The sequence below is a fragment of the Dunckerocampus dactyliophorus genome, chromosome 19 (genome assembly GCF_027744805.1).
Source record: "Dunckerocampus dactyliophorus isolate RoL2022-P2 chromosome 19, RoL_Ddac_1.1, whole genome shotgun sequence".
In the NCBI taxonomy this organism is placed as follows: domain Eukaryota; kingdom Metazoa; phylum Chordata; class Actinopteri; order Syngnathiformes; family Syngnathidae; genus Dunckerocampus; species Dunckerocampus dactyliophorus.
This window is the reverse complement of record NC_072837.1, coordinates 6,674,382-6,695,810: the sequence shown is the minus strand read 5'-3', so window position 1 is coordinate 6,695,810 and position 21,429 is coordinate 6,674,382. Positions and strand designations below refer to the sequence as shown.

General features: G+C 39.4%; 1 protein-coding gene across 7 annotated transcripts in view; it reads right to left on the bottom strand.

Annotated features, from left to right (window-relative positions):
• Window positions 1-21,429, bottom strand: part of rgs6 (regulator of G protein signaling 6) — a 68,161-nt gene that overhangs the window by 11,582 nt on the left and 35,150 nt on the right. For 4 of the 7 annotated variants that reach the window (XM_054760873.1, XM_054760876.1, XM_054760875.1 and 1 more), the window contains exons 3-5: window positions 8,189-8,285; window positions 5,789-5,839; window positions 3,425-3,531 (exon numbers count right to left, since the gene is read on the bottom strand). In XM_054760873.1, coding sequence (XP_054616848.1) covers window positions 3,425-3,531; window positions 5,789-5,839; window positions 8,189-8,285 — 255 coding nt within the window. Of the gene's footprint in view, window positions 1-3,424; window positions 3,532-5,788; window positions 5,840-8,188; window positions 8,286-10,067; window positions 10,098-10,265; window positions 10,405-21,429 lie in introns of those variants that run through there. The other 3 variants (XM_054760879.1, XM_054760881.1, XM_054760878.1) reach the window with 3 other exon arrangements.

Genomic DNA, 21,429 nt, shown 5'->3' with positions numbered 1-21,429 from the left:
CCTTTGTCAGGCTGTGAAGGGCCCTAATGACTGGGTTTGCCTTGGGCCCCCAAATGACTGAATATGACCCTGGCTCCACACCACTGTATCTTAATGACTGTTGTTTTGCACCACAAAAGAGTGAAACCATTCTTGTTTGGGTCATTCTTGTTTCCCCTTCTACCTATAGGATAAATACTTTGGATGCTGCACCCTCCCCTCAGACTACAGCTGTCCTATCTAGTCTTTGATCATGAACTGATTAAGCCTGCTCGGATGACAGGCGCAACGTCTTCTAAGACCACCTGAACAGTCCAGTTGCGATCAATTGAATGCTGATGAATGCTGATGAATGCTGATGAATGACGATATTCACAGGCAAAGATAAAAAAAATGTTTCAGAATTTAGACTTAGACTTAGACTTTATTGATCTACAAGGGAAATTGTTTGGTTAGAGTAGCTCAATTGCGGAAGAAACTGAAAAACACTCCTAAATAAAATGTAGTGCAGTAAGAATAAAATATAATAAAGTAAAAAAAATATAAGATAAACAAGATTTGCATATTTACAAGTAAATACAGGTTTACACTTTATACAAGGGAGGGCAGACAGTACAGCGCAATAATGTTGTGAACGATCTTTTACAGACAGGTGAGGTATTGTAGAGCTGGATGCCGTGTGGAATGAATGAAGTGCTGTAGCGTTCACTGTGGGAGCGGAACTGGAGGTGTCTGTTGGAAAATTAGCTTTGCTGCCCCTCTATTGTCCAATGGAGTGGGTGGCTGGGGTTGTCCATGATGTCCAGTGTCCTCCTGTCTCTCACTGTTACAAACGCCTCCAACTGAGTGGACATATTTGTTTAGACTTGTAGTGTTCGGAATGGCTAATGAGAGCCATGACAGTAAACCCAAAATGTATTTGTCTGTACCTTTCGCACCCAGCAAAGAGGAATACTACTGTTACCGTGTGTGCTTTCACGCAAGACCACGTGATCCCACAGTCAAACTCTTAGATGTACAATTTATCGTGTTTTTTTTTTATAGACGCTGTGAATAACTTCAAAAACTGACAATGCAGAACATTTGCACAGAAAACAAGCTGAACTAAAACATGTTTCACCTCTGTTTCTGCATCATGCTTGCTGGATTTTACTGGTAAAAGCACCGGTCAAAACTTCTTGCACGAAAATGTACCCTCCAAACTTTTAAAGAGATGACCTTTTCAGTAAAGTACAGCAAAATTACCTTGTGCTACTTTCTGTACTGTCAGGGTGTGATCAAAAAACACATTTGCCGATGTAAATGAAACATATTCCAAATAGCTGTCTCCAAATCTCCTGTATGAAAGGCATCCTCGGGCTTTGCAAAGGCGAGGGAACATTGCAGCCGCATAATAAAATGAAAGGCGCAGAATACACAATGGCAGAAATATAATAATAGACGCTCTTCCTACTGTTTTCGTGTTTTGGCATAGCACAAGTGCTCTTATGCAATAAAACATGCTCTACGTACAGTTGATATTTGTGTTGTCTCTCGTGGAATGACTTATTTTGCCTGTAAAATGAAATTCTACAGAAGGGTTATTATCCTTAAGATGCAATAACAAGCAGCTCTCCTGCTTCTCCCCTTTCCACACTCTTGTCTTGCCTTCCTCTTCACTTTGAAGCAGGGGAACCAAGGTCATCGAACAGCAACATTCACTGTCGTCAGGTTTAATTAGATCGCCACCCGAGCACCAGTGGAAATCCGGCTTTTCCAACAAGTCAGACGACACAAAGATCATTGTAATCTTTCCATGTGCTGCCTTTCCTGCTGGAGAACATTGTTTCCTTTTTTAATTAGGATTCTCAAGATTAAACACTCCCGTAATTAACACGTGACCACAACACCACTAAAGTCTTTGCAAATCATGTGAAACTTACACATCCACATTCCTCCTGCTTTTGTCCCTGATGGGACTCTAGTGTTCCTCCACGGCTCCGACATGTCTTTAGCAGGCTTTTTGTAGCCACCAAGTAGCTCGACTCTAACCCAAACCCGCTTTCCTCGTTCGCTTGATGAATATTTGATCAGATCATCATTCAATTTTAATAAGGTCACTGGATCCTAACATAGACGTGAGGGAGCGGTAGATGGTGGACAGGGTATTTTATCACCACCGACATCAAGATGGGGGTGTGATTCCAGAACGCAGGAGCTAATCTTCATAGTTATCTGGTAGGTCAGGTTGAGTGCTGTGACCAAATATTTTTGTCACCCATCTGAGAAAATGTTTTGCATTTAAACCAGCTCAGGTGAACTAACCAGTATGGAACACACTGGATGGCAAACTGAAAAATTAAGAAAATCATCAGCTGCCACATTTGTGTCTGTTTGTCCATATTTTACGTAAGCAACATATACAACAGATCTCCGCTTTTCTGCTGGTTATGTACCTGGACCACCAGCGAATGCTGAAAAATAATCCAGCGAGTAACTGATACAGCCATAAAAATGTACAGTATATCACTGAAACACAGCTCGCTCTCCCCACTCCAAACCATCCTGCTACCTTGACATTGACATTCCTTTCCAATTTCAGAACAACTTTTCCAATAAAAGTGACTAGATTCAGCTCCAGAACCCTCCCCTTTGCTCTCGAATTGCCATCCTTCACTCACAACACAAGGTTAAAGCCGTGAATATGCCTTACCTAATATAATATATGCCTCCTTATACACTTACTAAGCACATTTCAAGTATAAAATGTATAGGTACTCACCACTAATGAGTGATAATGTAAGATGATCGATGAACCGATGGCGCTCCGGTGTAGCCAGTCACAGCACAGCAACTACGGTGCGTTCAAGGACTACCGAACAAAGTGCGAAATTGCAAAGTTTGACGAAAAAACATTTTCAGTTAAATATAAAGAAATAAATATGTAAAAAATGTGGGCTTTCTAATTAAATTATGAGCAACTGATGGTGAATGAGAAATGTTTCCTAAGGAAAAAAGGGCCTATTTTCGGAGAAAATATTTTTTTTGGATCAAACATTTGTAGAATTTCGGGGCAGAGAGACTCCAACTCCAACATTAACACCAACATTTAATAAGTAATGTCCCACCCCTCCTGCTAACTATAGCAGATTCATACAGCGACAACTCTATTGTGTTGTTTCACTGTGCTGAACTCACCGGTGGGGAAAGTGTGAAAGTTATTATTTAGAGTGGTTCTGCTTATTTTGGGCGCTTAGCAATCATGCGCATGCATGCACATGTCCAAGTTGGCGGCCTGTGCATGAACCTTTTAACGTGTATTGTGCTTGAACACGGCATGCAGCGCTCACACTAATCTGAGCTTTAGGTGTTCCAATTGAGTGCACCTTAAATCAACAGCCAACATCCAAGCGTGCTTTCAAATTAAATGACACTGCACTTTAAAGTTGTACTTCCCTGTGCTCACCTGAAAACGGTAGAAAGTGCCGTCATCCTTCAGGGAGAGGACATGGTCAGAGATGGGGAAGAGGTATCCCTGAGCTGCAATGAGACTCCCAATGTGCATGGCCTCAGCTGGGGAAGAAGAAGGGATAGAACAAGGAGAACGGACAATTCTTACAATATTAGCAGTAATGTATTCAACTGGGACGGTTGCGGAAATAAAATCCGTAGAGGGAAATCCAAGTAAAACATTTAAGGGGCACGGCTGGAGGTCAGTCAGCTCCCAGCAAGTTTATCCTTCAATAACCTGTTGTATCTTTTCGAATAGAAAGTTTTCAGTATACCCACACAGTGACTGAGTGCAGATTATAAAAAAAAGAGCTCTCCTCTCCTGTCACCATCCCTGAGGGTCTGATAGCGTCTATATTTAGCTGCATACTGCCAAACCACATTTTCATTTAGTTGACGATAGAAGTAAACAGTATATGCAACGGTACAACGCCTTGTATATGAAGACAACAGTTTATTCAGGAAATATGTGAATATTTTAATATGTGCAAATGTGTTACGTGTGTAATTTCATGGGCTACTGATACCGTATATGTGCTGCAAGCTCACAATGTTAGCCAACTAACAAGCGCTGAGCTATACAAAAAAATAATAAAAGTCTGTAATTCCTCACTTAATTGGTTTCCGCGGTTAATTGGTACCAGACTGGACCGTGAATTTCCGAGAAGTAAGATTCAATATTTATGAATGGAATATTTTCGTATGGCCTTCTAAATACGTTTTTTAACATTATTAGAGCCCTCTAGACATGAAGTAATACCCCATAGTCACCTCTACACTCTATTACCCAATATAGTAGACGTAATAACAGAAAATGAGCGATTTAAGACGTACATAAGACTTGTGCTCATGTGTTGAAGTAAATGTGTTAGGAGTGGACAGGAAGTGAAGTCGAAGGTTTTAGCTTTTTTGTACCTCAAATCTACAATTAAAGCCTGTTGTTCCAGCGAGCAAGCCTGATGCTTGTGTGTTTCACCAAACATTACAGTAACATTACTGACACCTAGTGACCAGTGTAGAATACTACATATCATCGCAACGTCTTTGAATGTGTCTTCTGAATGCCTTATACTGTATATTTGTATTTTAGTTCATTTAGCTATTTTTATGCTTGAAAATGCTTAACTCATTCAATACCAAAGACGTAGTTATATATTTTTATAAACCCCAACACCCGATCACAACAAAATATTCATACAACTTTTATGTTTTTTTGCGTGAGAAGTAAAAAGAGGTGGAGGACGCAACTGCCCACTAATGGATTTCACTTCAGAGCAATTTTAAGCCATAAAAACGTCCACAAGGTGACCAAAGTGCATTTGATAAGAGCTCGGCAGAGATCATGTGGACGGAGAATCACACATGACAGGAAGGAGGAAGTGAGAGAGCATGGAGGAGTGTAGCGTGCAGAAGGTTACGCATTGCAGAGAAATTTTAACACACGCACACATATGCGCACACGCGTGCACACACATGCAACCACATAGTTCAGTTCCAAATGTGAAAATTGTAAATGTATGTTATATTTGTAAATAAATTGTTATTTTGATGTAAAACAACCCCTTTTGTGTTGTTTATGTTGGTATAGTTTGTTTTCACAAAAAGCTGGTTTTCTCCCTTTTCTAGTCGAGAACTGGTATTTTCCTGACACTTACCTACAGTATGTTCTACTGCTCATTGGTAAAGAACTAAAACAGGCAGAAACAAACTTTTTTTTCTGATGAAAGACAGGAGTCTAATCTTTTTTTTGGTAGGTTCCATGTTTATATAGCCATAGAACACAATAGTCTATGTGCCTTGAAAGATCAGTCAAAATTATGTAAAATGGCCGGTACTGAAGGGGTTGTCTGTTGAAAAATAGCTGGGATTGAGTGAGTTAATTCACAAAAATAAAATACGTAAAATGTATCTATTTTTGGAAAAGCGTGATGGATAAGGTATTATTGGCTCTCTAAATATAGGCTTTTGTGTTTTCATTAAATAAAAAGCCTGTTTTGGACAAAACTTACAAAGTTTCCAAAAAAAAGAGGTCTCACATGAAATGTTGCATCAGCAGGTATGGGCATTTAATAAATTGGTTCTATAAATTATTTGTAATTGTCTGTTTTAATGCCATTGTCATATTGAGCTGAATAATGCTGCCTGAGACTGAGTAAACAGTGCCTCTGCTGGTTGAAGCCAAGTAGTACACTCCATTTTTCCTCAAAACACAAACAATTCCGCACATGTGACTGAATTCCAAACACTCAATTACGATGCCAATCCCTCTGCAGCAAACCACACTTGTTTTCTCATTGTTTTGTCATTTTCCAGAACATACCTGGGTCTTCGATGGACAGGTTCTTCATCATCCACTGTACAATGTCTGTACCTGAGACAAACACGCACGCATATAACTGTTACTTTATGCAGCGTAGAGCAGTTTTTCATAATAATTCAGATTTCTCTCTAAAAGCATTCACACCTTGTCATGATGCAGACAAACCAAGAAAGGATTTAACACATTGCCGCAGGAGTGTAACACCTACCAGCAGTTATTATTTCATGTGTCACCAATCTACCACACATGCATTTGATACCTCTATTTGCCCTCCATTTGCTCGCCCTGTGTTCCCAGGGGAGCCGCTGTTAAACTCTTCATCATTTATTACATTCCTCGCCCTGGGCTCCCGTTGAAAAAGGTTTGCGCTGTTCCTCTTAGCACACCCATTCTCTACTACAGTGCTTATTGATAAGATCTGCGTATTAGGCTAATGCATTTTGCACACGTGCAAGGAGCTGGACAAAAAGAGGAATGCTAATGGCTTTTTGTCCTTTCCATCATTTGTTGGCGGGCTGTCACAGCCCCCGACTGCTACCCCGATGTATTGATTGAGCTTTATCGCTTGACGGCGCTACAGCCGACAGGCGAGGCGATCCACATCACTTCCTACCTGCCACATCCTGTTTCTGTGAACAATGTTTTTATGCTTCTCTTTTAAATGTTTGATTTATTGTGACATTTGGAATTGGTTTCCACACAGCTCATATGACTCCAGAGAGAAAGTGAGAAAGGGGGAGGGCAGTTCTCCACTAGATTTTTTTCTTTTTATTAATGAAATACATATTCCATATTTAATACAGATTAGCAAATTCAGTGTTCCCGCAGGACTGCAATCACGTTGTGACGGTAGGTCTGAATAGTCGCTAAATATAAGTTCAGTTGAGGACGTTGATCCCTCCTGCTACATCTTATTAGTCTCTGGCAGATCAGGCGCGCATGAGGCAGGTTAAGAAGCAGAGTTACGTTTACTGACGACAAGCTACATTCTCAGAAAGTCCCATGATAATGTGTTTATGAGTGAGGGCGAACAGGTAGAGCCAAATCTATTTGTGGCGGTCCAAATTTATATATGTACATTATGAATTAATGTATGGCAAGGGTATCCAAAGTGCGGCCTCGGGGCCATTTGAAGCTTGCTTGGTTTTTATTGGCCCGTGGAACATTGCAAAAATAAAATTAAACCAAAAAAACAGCAAAAATGGGAAAAAGAAGCTGAAAAGAAGCTGAAATGTTGCTACTAATTAATAATAAAACAAACACTTTGTCTTTAAATATGCTGTGTCCAAGGTTTTTTTTTTTTTAGCCTTTTTCCAAAATTAAAAAAATACATAATATTTTTGACGGCCCTCTGTGGATAAAGTTTGGACACCCCTGGTGTATAGGAAACACTGAATGTGTTCTAGAGGGCCCTAGTTTGCCATGTAAACAGACTGATCCTCTAGGTTAGTGACAACTGAGTCCTATGAAGTCTGCCTAGCAACACGCGACAGTGTATGAAGGACTATTTGGGCGAGGGATGCGCCAATCGATGCGATTTTTGGGGAAAAGTACGATGCCTTTCTATGCTGATCACAAAACCCCTACTATTGCCTGCAGCCTCCATGCAGGTCTGTATGCTCATACTGACATGTTAAAATTACAACACTTGAGTTTTATTACACTTATTTATGCAATATTATGACTTCTCCAGGAATATAAGGCTTTCTTTGTTGTCATTTAGATTTTTCTTTGTATTTTTACTATGGTATTGTTATTAATATTGCTGTCAGAAGAGAAATTGGAATTTTTAGAAAGAGTAGTGTACTTTTCTGGTGTTATAAAAACACAACTGACACACGCACACACACACACTAACAACCTCCTACACTAGCAGCTGCACTAAAAAAGCAGTCGGGGGTTGATTGCCTTGCTTAAGGGCACCTTGACAGTAGGAGGAGAACATTACTCATTCTATTTCCACGCTCAGATTTTCTTTTGCAAACATTTCATCGTACGCTGTCCTCCCTATTTCACCTCTAGCTAGTCAGCCTTTTTGCACTGATTCGTCACAGACAAAAAAAAACAAACAGCCTGTTATCAACCGTTTTTATCTCACTAGATCTTCTCAAGGGACAATGCCAGAGTAATGAAACTTGGATACACTTTAGAGCACTCAGTGTACAGCTCGTAAAGCTATCCTCTGAAAATGACTCAACATGCAGCTATTGCCAAAACAGCTGGCAACATAAGTGCCTACAGTCAATCATGGTCATTGTCTGGGGCTGCATGAGTGCTGCCGGCACTGGGCAATTGCGGTTCACCGATGGAAACATGAATTCCAACACGTACTGTGGCATTCTGAAGTACAGCATCTGTCTGTCTATCTATCTGCTGCATTCCCTCACCTGCACAGCTTACCTGTGACAACACTGGGGATTTTTGTCATGAAGCTTTTGACCGTTCTGATGGGAACACCCTCCGTCTCATCCTGGATGTGAGTGATGATGTCTTCAATCTGCAGACAAATGGCAAAGAAAGAGGCCATTAAACCATAAGGAAGGATATAAAAGACACAAGACATAATGAATTAAAGAGGTAAATGAGTGACAGTGGCGTGCATGTTTATTTCATCACCTTTAGTTTACTCTTTCACTTTCTTGGTGATGTGATTCACTTTCATACCTATCAATCCTCTCGTTTTCCTTGGGAAACTCCCGTATTTTAATAGTTTCCGGTAGTTTTCCCTTATTTTAACTTAATAAATCCATAAACGGTATATGGCCAGTACAGTTTCCCGTATTTTCCAGAACATTTCCCTTAGTTTTCACATGTTTTCACAAATGACAGGTATGCAAGTTCTAATGTTCAAAGTAAAATATTTTTTACCAAAATCAAAAACATAACAGCTGTGCAAACTGTTATGTCCTCACCACTTCTTTCCACAGATGCTTTTTTCCACTGGTGTCAAAGTGTGGGATGTGAGAAGTTGGTTACTTTGGATACATAAAAAAAACACAAAAGACTGAGTTGTGTATGTATAGCGTGCTTTTCTTCCCACACAATGGAACTGAAGAAGCCAATTAATAAGTGAGTATTTTTAGTACAACACAAAAATCCCTCAATCACTGCATTGTGCTGTCGTCCATGTCCTTCCACCATTCATTTTTAGATCATTTCAGCAACATGACAACATTTCTATGTATGTGTGAACAACACACACACCCACATTGGGTCAACAGCTTCACAACAGAAGCACTCGAAGGCATATTTTAAAAAAACAAACGTATACATGCACCAAAAACACACATTTATTTTTATGTTACATACAAAAGGACCCCTTTTGGGAAGTTAATGTGTGATAACGTTGGACTTGCACACCTCATCAGGTAGATGACAACATTTTTTACTGTGGTATATATATGCTATATGGTAGGGATGTCCGATAATATCGGTCCACCAATATTATTAGCCCGATATTGGCATAAAAATCGGTCAATATCGGTATCATTTTTTTTTGCTATAATGAAAGCCCATGAAGCGCCAAAGTCGCAACATTGCTGAATAAGCTGCTAATACGCCTCATGCACTTAATACTTTACACCAGGAGATGGCGGACATCTCTGTAACTTCAATTTGAGCGGCATTTGTGGGCTTTTCTGTGCAGAGTTTGGGAGTTTGTGGACTTGGCAGTAGTGATGGAAATTTCAGCTCTTTCTAAAGAGACATTTTTTTTGGCTCGGCTCACTAAAAACAAGTGGCTTCTCAGATTTTTTTGCTGTGTTAAATTACCAAATGATGTGTATTGTGCAAAGTGAATTAACAATTAACAATGTAAAATACATTAAATCAAATGTTTACTATTTAAATTGACTCATTTCAGCCTCAATGAACAGCTACAAAAACAGAATGTTATACATATTATAAAAACAAAGACCCATCTCAACAGATAAATTAGGTCAAAATAGGTCAAATCTCTTCATACAAATTTCTCACGAACAAATCGGCTGTATGAGCATCGTGTTTTACCCGAAGCCCCTCCCCCTGCTCAGTGTGGACACAGCAACGGCGCCAAACATCTTGACCAATGACACTCGCCTTTAACAACAAAAAAAAACAAATTCACAAAGGAAGAAACTAATTGGCTCCCACCGACGCAAACCGAAGCCTGTTCTTAGATCCGATTCGTTTGCGAGCGACACATCAGTACTTGGCAGTGCGCATGCAGCGTGTGCTTGAGCCGATGCTTTGCTTGCAGTGTTGTTTGCAGCCACGCCGAGAAGCTAATAGATTGACTGACCTCCAACAGAAATTCACATTTCCAGCAGCTCTGCAAAAATGTCACAAAATAACCACAATCACAAAATAAAAACAACCAAGGCAAGACATGAGAGATAACAAAAATAAAAAAAAAATAGAATAAGAATAAATTACAAGAATAAATAATAATAAAATAAGTAATATAAATAAAATAAAATATTTTTAATTTTAAATGTACCATATCGGCATATGGAATATCAGCAAAAAAAGCCCATCTCGGACATCCCGATCCTTATGTGGTTGTATAAGAATGAACAAAAAAGAACATGGCAGCAGCAAAAAGCACATCCATTTCCAAGCAGAGCACAGATGTTTCCATCCAGTGTGGAAAGTCCAACTGACAGTCCTTCTGTTCCTACCACGGTGACTGCTGTCATCCTTGTTAGAAGAACACTTCCTGGCTGCCCGCCATTGGCTAGCGCACACTATCATGATATCGTTCTGACAAGACTTGGATGATGTTATGAGCAGCTAGCAGGAATTTATAAAAGACCCCTGACCTAATTATTGTTGCCTTTTTGAGGACAGGATGTTCTGTCCATGAATTGCAGGGAATGAGATCCATCTCAGCTTCCAGTCTGATCATTATGGCGAGACGAAACCATGATAAGTAATGGCTCTGTTTTTGAATCGTGTTTTATGTTCAGCAGAGTAGGTGCACATTTCATCGCGTAATCAGCTGCATTTCAAACTCTGCAGGGCACAGAATAAAGTTGCCATATTACCATAATAAAACTGCATTTGTCAAAATAGTAAACGTGCCGCTCTATCTTTCCGTACCTGCCGTATCCACCAGGTAATACCACTGAATATTTGTTAAAAACACTTCTGCCTGATGACTAAGCAAAGCCAACAAAGAGGTGATTAACTCTGTGTTGTTCTTTCTCAAGAACACACACATTTACACACACACACACACACACACACACACACACACACACACACACACACATCACATCGAATCACATTAAACTGTTCATTGTTTGTCAAACTTGGACTAAAGATACCAACCAAAAGACAGATGCACTGTACCTTTATATGATTACATATACAAGTATGTACCTGTACGTACACACAGCTATAATTTATTCTGGTATAATTTAGATAGGACTACATTTTCTCCTAAAATTATACTTTTTATGTAAAAAACACAGCGTTATCCCCATATTTCCACTTCATTTTTCATAAAACTACAATTTTATTCGAGCAATCATAACGACAATAATAAAATCTTCCCTTGATTATTTGTCATTATATTTCCATTTTATTTTTGTCAAATTCTAGCATTTTAGCAATAATAACAATAACAATAATAATATTAATGTTCACTTGAAATACATATTTTCTCATATTTCCATGTTATTCTGATAATACTGTATTACGATGCTACTCTAGCAATAATACAATTCATCAAATGTTCTCTTGAAATGACATATTTTTCTCATAATAATTCCACTTTATTCATGTAAAATGGTGATTTTTTTCACATTAAAATTACAGCTTCAACCCTATAAAATTGAAAATGTATTCTTGTCAAATTACATAATAAATGCATAATACTTATTGCATAATCAAATTACAATTCTATGACAATTTTCTTGTTAAGTATATTTTTTCTTCTAATATTAATACTTTATTCTTGTAAATTGTAATCTTGTTCTCTAAAATGCGCAACGTTATTCTTGCAATATTCCAACTTTCTCATTAAACTATGTTTTCATCTCATAATTTTCATTTCTTCTTGCTAAATTATGACTTTCCTCTCTAAATATTTCGAGTTCATCCTCATCAAAATTACACATTTTATTTTTAGGATATTCCAACTTAATCACTGTAAACTGTATCTTTTTTTTTTCCCAAAAAATGATGTTAGTCTCCTTGTAATATTTGAACATTATGGTTGTAAAATGTAGAATCACTACTCTATTCTTGCACAATTTCAACTTCTCCAAAAAAAAAATGTCTTCTTTTCATAATATTGCAGCTTCGTTCTTGTAAAATAGTGACTTTTGATTCTCCTCAATTGAATTTACATTTTGAATAAGGATTTCAAAATTCAATTGTGTCATTAAATTGTCAAAATGATATCCCTAGTAGTCAAATAGCTGATCATTTTAAGGGATTTTCCAAATCGGTGAGACTGCGTGGAGCGTTTTTTTGCTGTGGTTGAACCTGTGAGGTACTTGAAATCCCATTTGCCAAGTCTGAGCATGCAAAAGCCATAATAAGCATAGCTGTTTTAGTTGTGCATCAATCCGCAAAGCAACAGTGATCACTTTTGTATTCCTTCCACACCATGACAATTAGCCTTGGCTGGCTCAAAGGTCTATTTGTGGGAGACGTGACTGACAAGACCACTGTGGCTTGTTTTTGAAGGCAGGTATACAACCTGCTGGGAGGAAATGTCAGTGTGGGGCCTCGGGGACAGGAATGACTGCTCAGACGTACATGGTGAACAGATGCTGACAGAAAAGATTCACACACACACTTTAACAATTATGTCACCTGTTTATTTAGTGTGGGAACGCGCGTATTACATTCTCTGTATTTCAAGCTGTTTGCTTCAATTCCTTGCATGATCACACTGCACTTCCATCACAAAGTCATGTCGGCCTTTTGTAAAGGTTGCAACCTCAGGGCCAAAGGAGTCCACTGACGAAGGCTGAGAAGGTTTCAATAGTCAGGTGTTTCCAAAAAGAACACATTGTCTAAGTTGTATAATAATATTAGAATTGTTTCAGTTCAAACTCTGGGAACATAAAGTAGAAAGCATTCACTGATTTAGGCCGCCCTTTTTTTGTTCTCCATTTGCATCTTCTCGGGCTCCTTCACAATCGAGTGCGGAGACACACTGATTGCATGTCCCTCTGTGCTGTAAAAGTGGCAATCACACCTTGATGAGAACGTCAAGATGACAGAAGGTCTGGCAGATCTGTAAAAGTTTTATCCTACAGTGCAAAAAATTAAATCTAAGTAAGATTGTACATAATGTAAATCAAGCTTAAAATACTGCATTTTTTCGTACTATGTTGTAAAATGTAAAATGTAATGTTGTCAAATCTGAGCTATATTACTTAGAATTACAATAAGAAGTACAATAACCTCCCAACAGGACAAAATGCCATTAGTAAAAATAAAATATATTTTCTTGATTTCTGCATTCTTTTGTTCATAGAAATAGAATCTTGTGTGTACATTTAATAATTTTTTTATCTTTTACTTTTTACGCCTGTTTAACACTTCGGTCACTGGTTGCCGTTTTTTAAGAAGCGCTACAGCAGAGGCTTGGCTTGACTGGAACATGACTTACTTTATTAGAAAATAGTAAATAAAAGTGTGAGTAAAACTACTTTGCATATAATAACTATTTTGCATCACAGTGTCAAATACAACGGAGTATGAGGGCCACATTGAGAAAAAATTCCAATTTCGAGAATAAAGTCATACATTTACGAGAAAAAAAGTAGAAAATTTACGAGAATAAGTTGTACATTTACAAGGAAAAAGTCGCAATGTTACGATAAGTCGTGAATTTACGAGAATGAAGTAATATTACGTGTCAAAGTGTCATACGTGTCAGAGCGAAAATAGAGCATAGCGCTCAGGAAGGAAGGAAGCTCCTCTTGCTTCAGGCTTTTATTTAGAACGTGGAAGCAAAACAGCAGTTTTGTATCCGTGTTAAAACATATTGCTCCTGCCGTCGTCCTCCTCCTCGTCCTACTCCTTGAACCGAAGATTAATTTAGCTGGTTAGCTTCTTCTTCTTCTTCTTTTTTCTTCTATTGTTTATTGGCGGTTAGCAAACAGCTCACACAGTTAGCTAGTTTGCTATTGACTATTGACCACAACGAGAAACGGCACAAAGGAGATTGATTGACAATGGTCTACAGCCAATCAGGACACAGAACAAAATGGGCGGGTTCTCCTTTAGCCAATAAGGACTGTTGTGGCTCTATATCTAGCCGGCTATTGTCTACTGTGGGTTCCTAATATGCTTGTACAGGCATGTAAACACATACTGAGATGAAGTACTGTAGGTCTTCAACTCTCACATGAGTATACAACACCCTCTACTGGTAGCAGTGGTAAATACAACAACAGACACATACAACAGAGCACCGATAGATCGCTCTTTAATTAAATGTGTATCAATTCAGTTCTGATAGTATAATACTAATTAGTTTCCAGGGTGGTTTGCATACATACGGCGCCATGATATTAGTGCAAAAAGATGGTAATGCCACATTCAATTGAAAAGTCTAATGTAGAAAATTAGCTATATACAAGCGGGGGTAATAGCATTACCATGCCATCCATAAAAGGTCAAATAGTCTAATCAAAAAGTGATTTCTGTAAAATGAGTGTGTGTGTGTGTGTGTGTGTTTGTGCAGGAAGACACATGGTCTCAAACCTTTTGCACACACACCAAATGAATTACCATTCATCCAGAGTGGGCGTAATGACTCACAGAGGAGATGGTGATGGTCTTCCTGCGGCAAATACAGGTTTATGTGTGAAGGTCAGATGTGAAACCTCGTCATGATGAGTCTTACTGGTTTCGGCCCAGTGCGCCTGGAAGCAGCATGGGGATGTGACTGTTAATGGAAGTGTAATGACAACAGGATGGCTTTTGCACACTTGACTGCCAGTACGTTCCTGCCTGACAAGCGAGGCGACATCGTCCCAGACAAATTTATGACGCCCGTCACAACTCCTGACCGCCGAGTAAGTTTATGCCACTAAAACAAATTGCATCGTTTTTTCCACAGCTACAGCCAATCAAAAAATGACCTAGAGTCATAAAATTGCTTGGGCACCAACCGCATAGGTGTGCTGATTTTTCTTCCCATAGTCATGTACTAAACCATAAAAAACAGTCTGCATGATTCATCCATCCATCCATTTTCTATCCCACCTGTTCTCATTAGAGCACAGGTTTGCTGGAGCCTATCCCAGTTGACTTTGGGCGAGAGTTGCGATTGGGCATGGCAAAGCGTGGCTCGAGGAATTCCACGTTTGGTAAATCCGGCGTCTTGCACTATAGAAAAGTGGTGGTTATCCAGTGCGATACACATTTTCCGAATGCTGGCTTTCACCCTGGGAATTGGAAGTATTGAAGGAAGAAGGCTTGGTTCTGCCTCGCATAACCGTCACTTTTCAGTCATTGCAAATTGCAAGTTTAATATCCGCAAGACACACCGCGGATATAACGTTAGTCAGGAACGAGCAAGCTTGTTACTAGCCACACGGTTGTTTACACGTTTCAGATGCGGTTTGATGAGGTCATCATTTGTGCGCCAGAAAATACGGGAGCCCATAGGCCTATATACAGCATTTTTAAAAACGGTTTTCATTATAATGAAAAAAAAACCTCATACCGATATTGGCTGTTTTTATGCATTATACATTTTTATGCCAATATCTTGATAATATCGGTCGCCGATATTATCGGACATCCCTAATTATGACAGATTTAACTTTGCGTACCAATTACTACTATGTATGTTTTTTTTTACAGTTGTTAAATTAAACTTCATGTTTAAATGTCATGTTTCGCATAACAGTTTGGTTTGTTTTTTCTCAGTTTCTGCCATTTTTTATGTTTCTGTGCTTTTATTTTGTTGCGTATGTTTCCTGTTTGGACTGAATGGTTCACGTTTACTCTGATTAGAGAGAGCTGTGGAGAGCACCTGTGTATGATTGTAATTAGCGTTCTAGTTAGTTCAGCTGGGGCTTCCGCTAGTCACTGGTTCATTAGTTTTCCTTGGACTATGGTTACTGTTTCCTGGACTTATTCTCATTTTCTCGCGCGTTCCTGTTTCCACCTCACGTAGTGAGTTTTATGCTTGCCTTAGCTGTACCGCCTAGCCTTCTTTGTTACATTGGTACTTTTTGTGTGTCGCAATGCAGCATTTTCCTCAACGAGCCATCCATTATCATCCTATCTCTGCTGTCTCGCAGCCAAACAATGCATGACTTACTCACTTTCAGACATTTAATGAATTCTAACTTTATGACAGGCTGTTTGCACCCAACCTTGCAAGGCTAATTACTGGCTTGTCAAGCTAGCATTTAGTGATGGCACTTTCCTACTTGTTCATCTGTGCAATCCCCTTGTGGTATATTTTTCCCCTCTTAAAAGGACCCAAACATCTATGTTCAAATTAAGAAAGGTGGCATTTGTTCTGTTTAAAACAATCTATTCCTATTACAATGCGGTACAATTAAACCGGTGCCAAGCAGGATCTAACATTTCTGACCTGGCGTGATGCGTCAGTATAAGACCTCAGTGTACCTAGGTGTGAGTTTTGCTTTGTCTTGGGCTTTTTTGCAGCTTTCTTGCCACTACTGTATTGCCAAACATTCGCAGCAGTCGTGCCTGACATGTGAAATAAGGGGACGATGCACATAATCACTTGTTCTAAGTTAAACTATTTGAATGTTATGTTTATTTCGGACACATGGCTCGCTCCCCGCCCCCTCTCCAAACCTCCTGCTACCTTGATGTTGACATTCTCCTCCGATTTCACATCGACATTTGCAATAAAAATGACTTGTAATTATTAGATTAGATTTAGTGCCAGAAATAATGATAATATAAGATGATTGATGAACAGATGGCATCGGAGTCATGTTGTAGAAGTTATGTTAGTTTCACTTTTGGGTCTCACAGCAACTGTGGTGCGTTTAAGGATTGCTGAACAAACTGCAAAATCTCAACACTTGACTTCATTATCAGTGAAGCATAAAGACATAAAGCATGTAAACATTGTTGGCTTTCTAAGAGCTTGTACACGCAACATTTTACTTGTATTAGGACATATTTATAAATTATTACCAATTATTTTCAGGCCTATTTTCAGTGGGAAAAAAAATTAACAATTTTACCAAAAATATGCAAATTGGGCTGGGAATGTACGAATGTGCGGGGTTTATACCCTCATTTTGCCGTTCAATTCTTGTATATACATTTTAAATTGTATGTATGACAGTGTACAATATTAAAAAGTTTCCTTTATTCCCCGTGTGGAAAATTATTTCAGAATCTGAAAGAATGATTCCTAATGGATTATGCTCGACCTCAGATGATCCACTGTATTTGTTCACATTGCTACAGCTAGGTCAGTGCGTGGCAAAAAAAAAATGCTGAAGGCAACAACAATATTATCATATTATGTTGAGTCCATACTGCTCAATCAACCAAATATTTTTTTTTCTTTTGGAAATAATGGTATTTTTATTTAAAAATAGGTCACAGAGTTGATATAGAGTTTGCTGTCTGGCCGAAAGCCGGCCCGCCAAAGAGAGCGAGAATATGAATTGAGGCCAAACACTCCCTGGGCAATAATCGATTGGGAGAAGTTTTCATTGCTCCCAGCAAGGGATGCCACAACATGGCTGACCTCGCATCTCAAAGCCAAACACATCCATACCTGGCAGAATGTGAGTAATCATCACAGAGGGAAAGGCTGATTATTTTCTTTCCTCCGTGCAAGGGAGTCGAGCCATCCGCTCTGCCTACAGCAAAGTGTGTCATTACTGTGAAATCAAATAACATTTTAAAGCGTGTTTCCTTAATGAAACTAACACGATGAATCTTTCCATCTTCATTTATTATAATGATCCCGGCTTAATGTGACGTCTAGGTTTCTCGTTTAGCTCTGCCTCCTCAAGTGTCACATTCAGACAGGCAGCTACAGGGGAATGGAAACCGTTTCAGACGTGAGTCGATTTCTGATTTGTTCAAATTCTGAAACTAGTTTTCCCACTGGAAGTAATGGAAATGGAAATAATCGGTTCCAGGGTCAAACTGTCAATGTTGTGACACTGTAATATCATGAAGCGTCATACAAGTGTGAAAAGAAGTGAAGCACTATCCATCCATCCATTTTCTATACCACTTCTCCTCTTTAGGGTCGCGGGGGCCTATCCCAGCTGACTTCGGACGACAGGCGGGGTACACCCTGGACTGGTCGCCAGCCAATGGCAGGGCACATATAGACAAACAACCATTCACGCTCACATTCATACCTATGGGCAATTTAGAGTCGCCAATTAACCTAACATGCATGTTTTTGGAATGTGGGAGGAAACCGGAGTACCCGGAGAAAATCCACGCACGCACGGGGGGAACATGCAAACTCCACACAGAAATGCCCAAGTGAGAATCAAACGTGAACCACTATAAGCATGCAAACTTTTCCTGTCAAACTTTCCTATTACCTTCTGATATTTGGTGTTCCACTTGTCACAGTAAAGCCAAAGAAAAAACTTAATGTGCAGTAACTGTTTTCCCAAATATTTCCATCAAATTCCAAAGACCTCCAACCCCTAGGGGTACAAGTGGAGACCAGATGCAACTAACTGTAGACTGGATCCTGCTAATTTGCAGGATTAAAGCCAATGAGGCCAGACACAGGAATAATAACCGATGACTCAATCATTAAGATGAATCTATTGTGTCAAACTGGCCAAACGGAGTGCAATATGTGGCCGCAACCAAGAGGAGTGTTGTTGATTCAGTCTCAACTAATTTGCGGTCGAAAGAACAAAAAAAAAGACATCTATGGGAAGTTGAGGTCCATCTAGGCCCCCTCTCTCACAGTCATCTTGTACGCACAACAGGGGGGACAGAGAAGTGAGAACAAGGCCTGAGGCCCGCCTGAGACATCAGTAGCCTAGGAAGAAAGAACTCTTTGGTTCTTCCTTTTCGATGTATTCTCCTCATATCTTTCACTGGGAAATACAAGATCTTGAAACACTTGAAACTATTGGAGATGTACGAGAAACTGCAGGGGGGAAGCTGTCACTGTCAGTGAGCTGCCAGCAGAGTCAACTGATACAGAGTCTCTACTGTAAAATATAAAGACAAACCATAAGTAGTTTCAGTGGCGTTGTCATACAACAATAGGTCACCAAGCAACAGGAAAACCACAGTACGAGACTCTTTTTTGAAATATCATGACATCACTACTACAGTATTAACAAAACATTTTTTTAAATTAAAGCAAATCAAAGCACAAACGTAGCCAGCAAAAGGCGGTATCTTCAACAATGGTAAAGGGCTAGTAGTCCAGCGCCATCGTTTCTATTGCAAAATCATAGCTTTAGCCCTCCGGTCATCTCTGGCAAACTGTTTGCACAAGCCCCTTGCCCAGTGCGCCGTACTGATGTTGGTGTTTCAGGTGGATGATAAAAATTTGATGTGTTGAAGCTTGATTTTTTTGTTTTTTACCGCCACCGGGAATGGTTTGCAGAACATTTGGTGCCACAAGCACGAGAAATGTCTTCCTCTGAAACAGTGTAGAAATCCCACTCGATTGACGCCATGTTTGTTTACAAGTGGCTTTGCACACGTCACAGGCAGGAAAAAAGAAGCGCTTGACTTGCCTCATTGGAACGTTTTTTTTCTTAAATTGTTGTTTATCAAAGCTATGTTTTAATGGCATCCAATTTATCGGTATGATGTCATAATTCCTCATTTATTTATCATGCACTCCTACTGTTATGTTTTTAACTCACTTTTTGCAAATGCATTGTGTTACGTGTTAATGTTAGCTACACATGCATTGGTCCTGTAGTGTGTCTGTTCTTGTTGGTGCGGAGACTCAAAGGTCAAAGAGTCAGATCGTGTGCTCTTCCAGCACATCGTGCAACGCAGCAAAGTGTTAACATCCTCAGAGGTCCAATTAGAGAGGAGATGTGGGAGCTGTTTTGCCACACGACCTTCCGTAATGAAATCCAATTGCAACACCTGACAGAGTATATACTCTACCTTTATTCATTCCAGACAGCTTTAAACGGAAGCAAGAAACATTGCAAATAATGTATTGAAGTGTATTTACTGTATGATCGCTAATAGGTGATAAAGATGTCAAATATAGTTCAATAAAATAAAACTGTACTGATAATGCAGATGCAGTGACCTGGACTGCACCGGTTATTTTTTTAGTTCACGGGGCTCAAGCACTACATAGGTCAATAATGGATTAAGAGGCTATATTTTTCTTTATTCACATTTCACAATCAAATCACTCCTCTGTATTAAATATAAAGTATAGATGGATAGATAATGCAGCGAAATGGAAGTTGATGCCAGTGCCATCTGCTGGGATTTAGTGGGGCACTACACCGCTTGCCTTTAATAGAGAGCTGCATTGTTCATGGCAATGTCAATGTGCGTCAAAAATGATGAAATTCTTATTTATTATTAGTATAGCTTTTATTTCATTGCATTTATACAATGAATAAAACTTTATATTCAATTTTTTTTATCTATTACTTTATCTTGTCCACTTGAAGGGTTGTTATTTAATCAAAATCAATCTTTTCTTGGATTAATGGGCATCAAAGTGACTTTGATGCATCCTGAGTTTCAGATCTTTACAATCATTTTCATATAAAAATAGTTCTATCACAGATGAAAATGTAATGAAAGCTGCAGGATCTCAGCTAAAGCCCACACAAGACGCTTTGAAACTGACTCTTGCTCTGTTATTAATAAATATGCTATCAAGCCAGCATGAACCTCTGTGATAAAAGAACCAATTGTGAGTCCTGCACGGTAAAATGGTCTTAAAATCACATTACGCTTCTCCAAATGTGGACATCAATACATTTAAAGCAATGTAGAAAATACTTCCAATTTATAGACCAATACATCTTTTAGGGCTATAAATGTTGACCCTCGAGGCGGACATCCATCGATACTTATCGTTAACAGTACATGTTAGTCAGCAGGGATTGTGTCTCGGGGGGGGGGTTGGTCAGGTGGAACTCCAGGATCAACAACCCAGAAGCCTATAAATCCAAGTAGGGTGTGGAAAAAAAGAGTCAATGTTAGTGTCTGCCCAGGAATGACCGGCTCAGCGGTTTTCCAGCTTCATTTATTTGATCCCATATAGACTAATGGTGCCTGTTTGTATAGCAGCTTAAAGCCTCAAAATGGTCCCATGGAGAAATAACCCACTGCAGACTTTTACATCTATACTGTATTCAACCATTTGCGTCATGCTTGGAAACTGAATCCATGAGACGACGCAAAGTAATAGACAGCTCTATCTTTCCAGGGGTGAAACAAATGAACTAAGCAGCAATCCAATTATTGGCGTTAGTATTCAAGGTAGAACAACAGCAGCAACGCGGCTGGAGAGACCTCATATATCTGCCTCGCATCCAGGACCGCCATCGATTGCACTGATGGCCCCCTGGGAGCTCCTGGCTGATAGATGGCGGAGAGGCCAGACATTAGTCCTCCAGCACTCTTTATCTACTAGGCTCCAGGACAGGCCTATTTATTCCATCCCCATCACAGCCATATCCTTTCTTTCCCCCCTGTCAGGC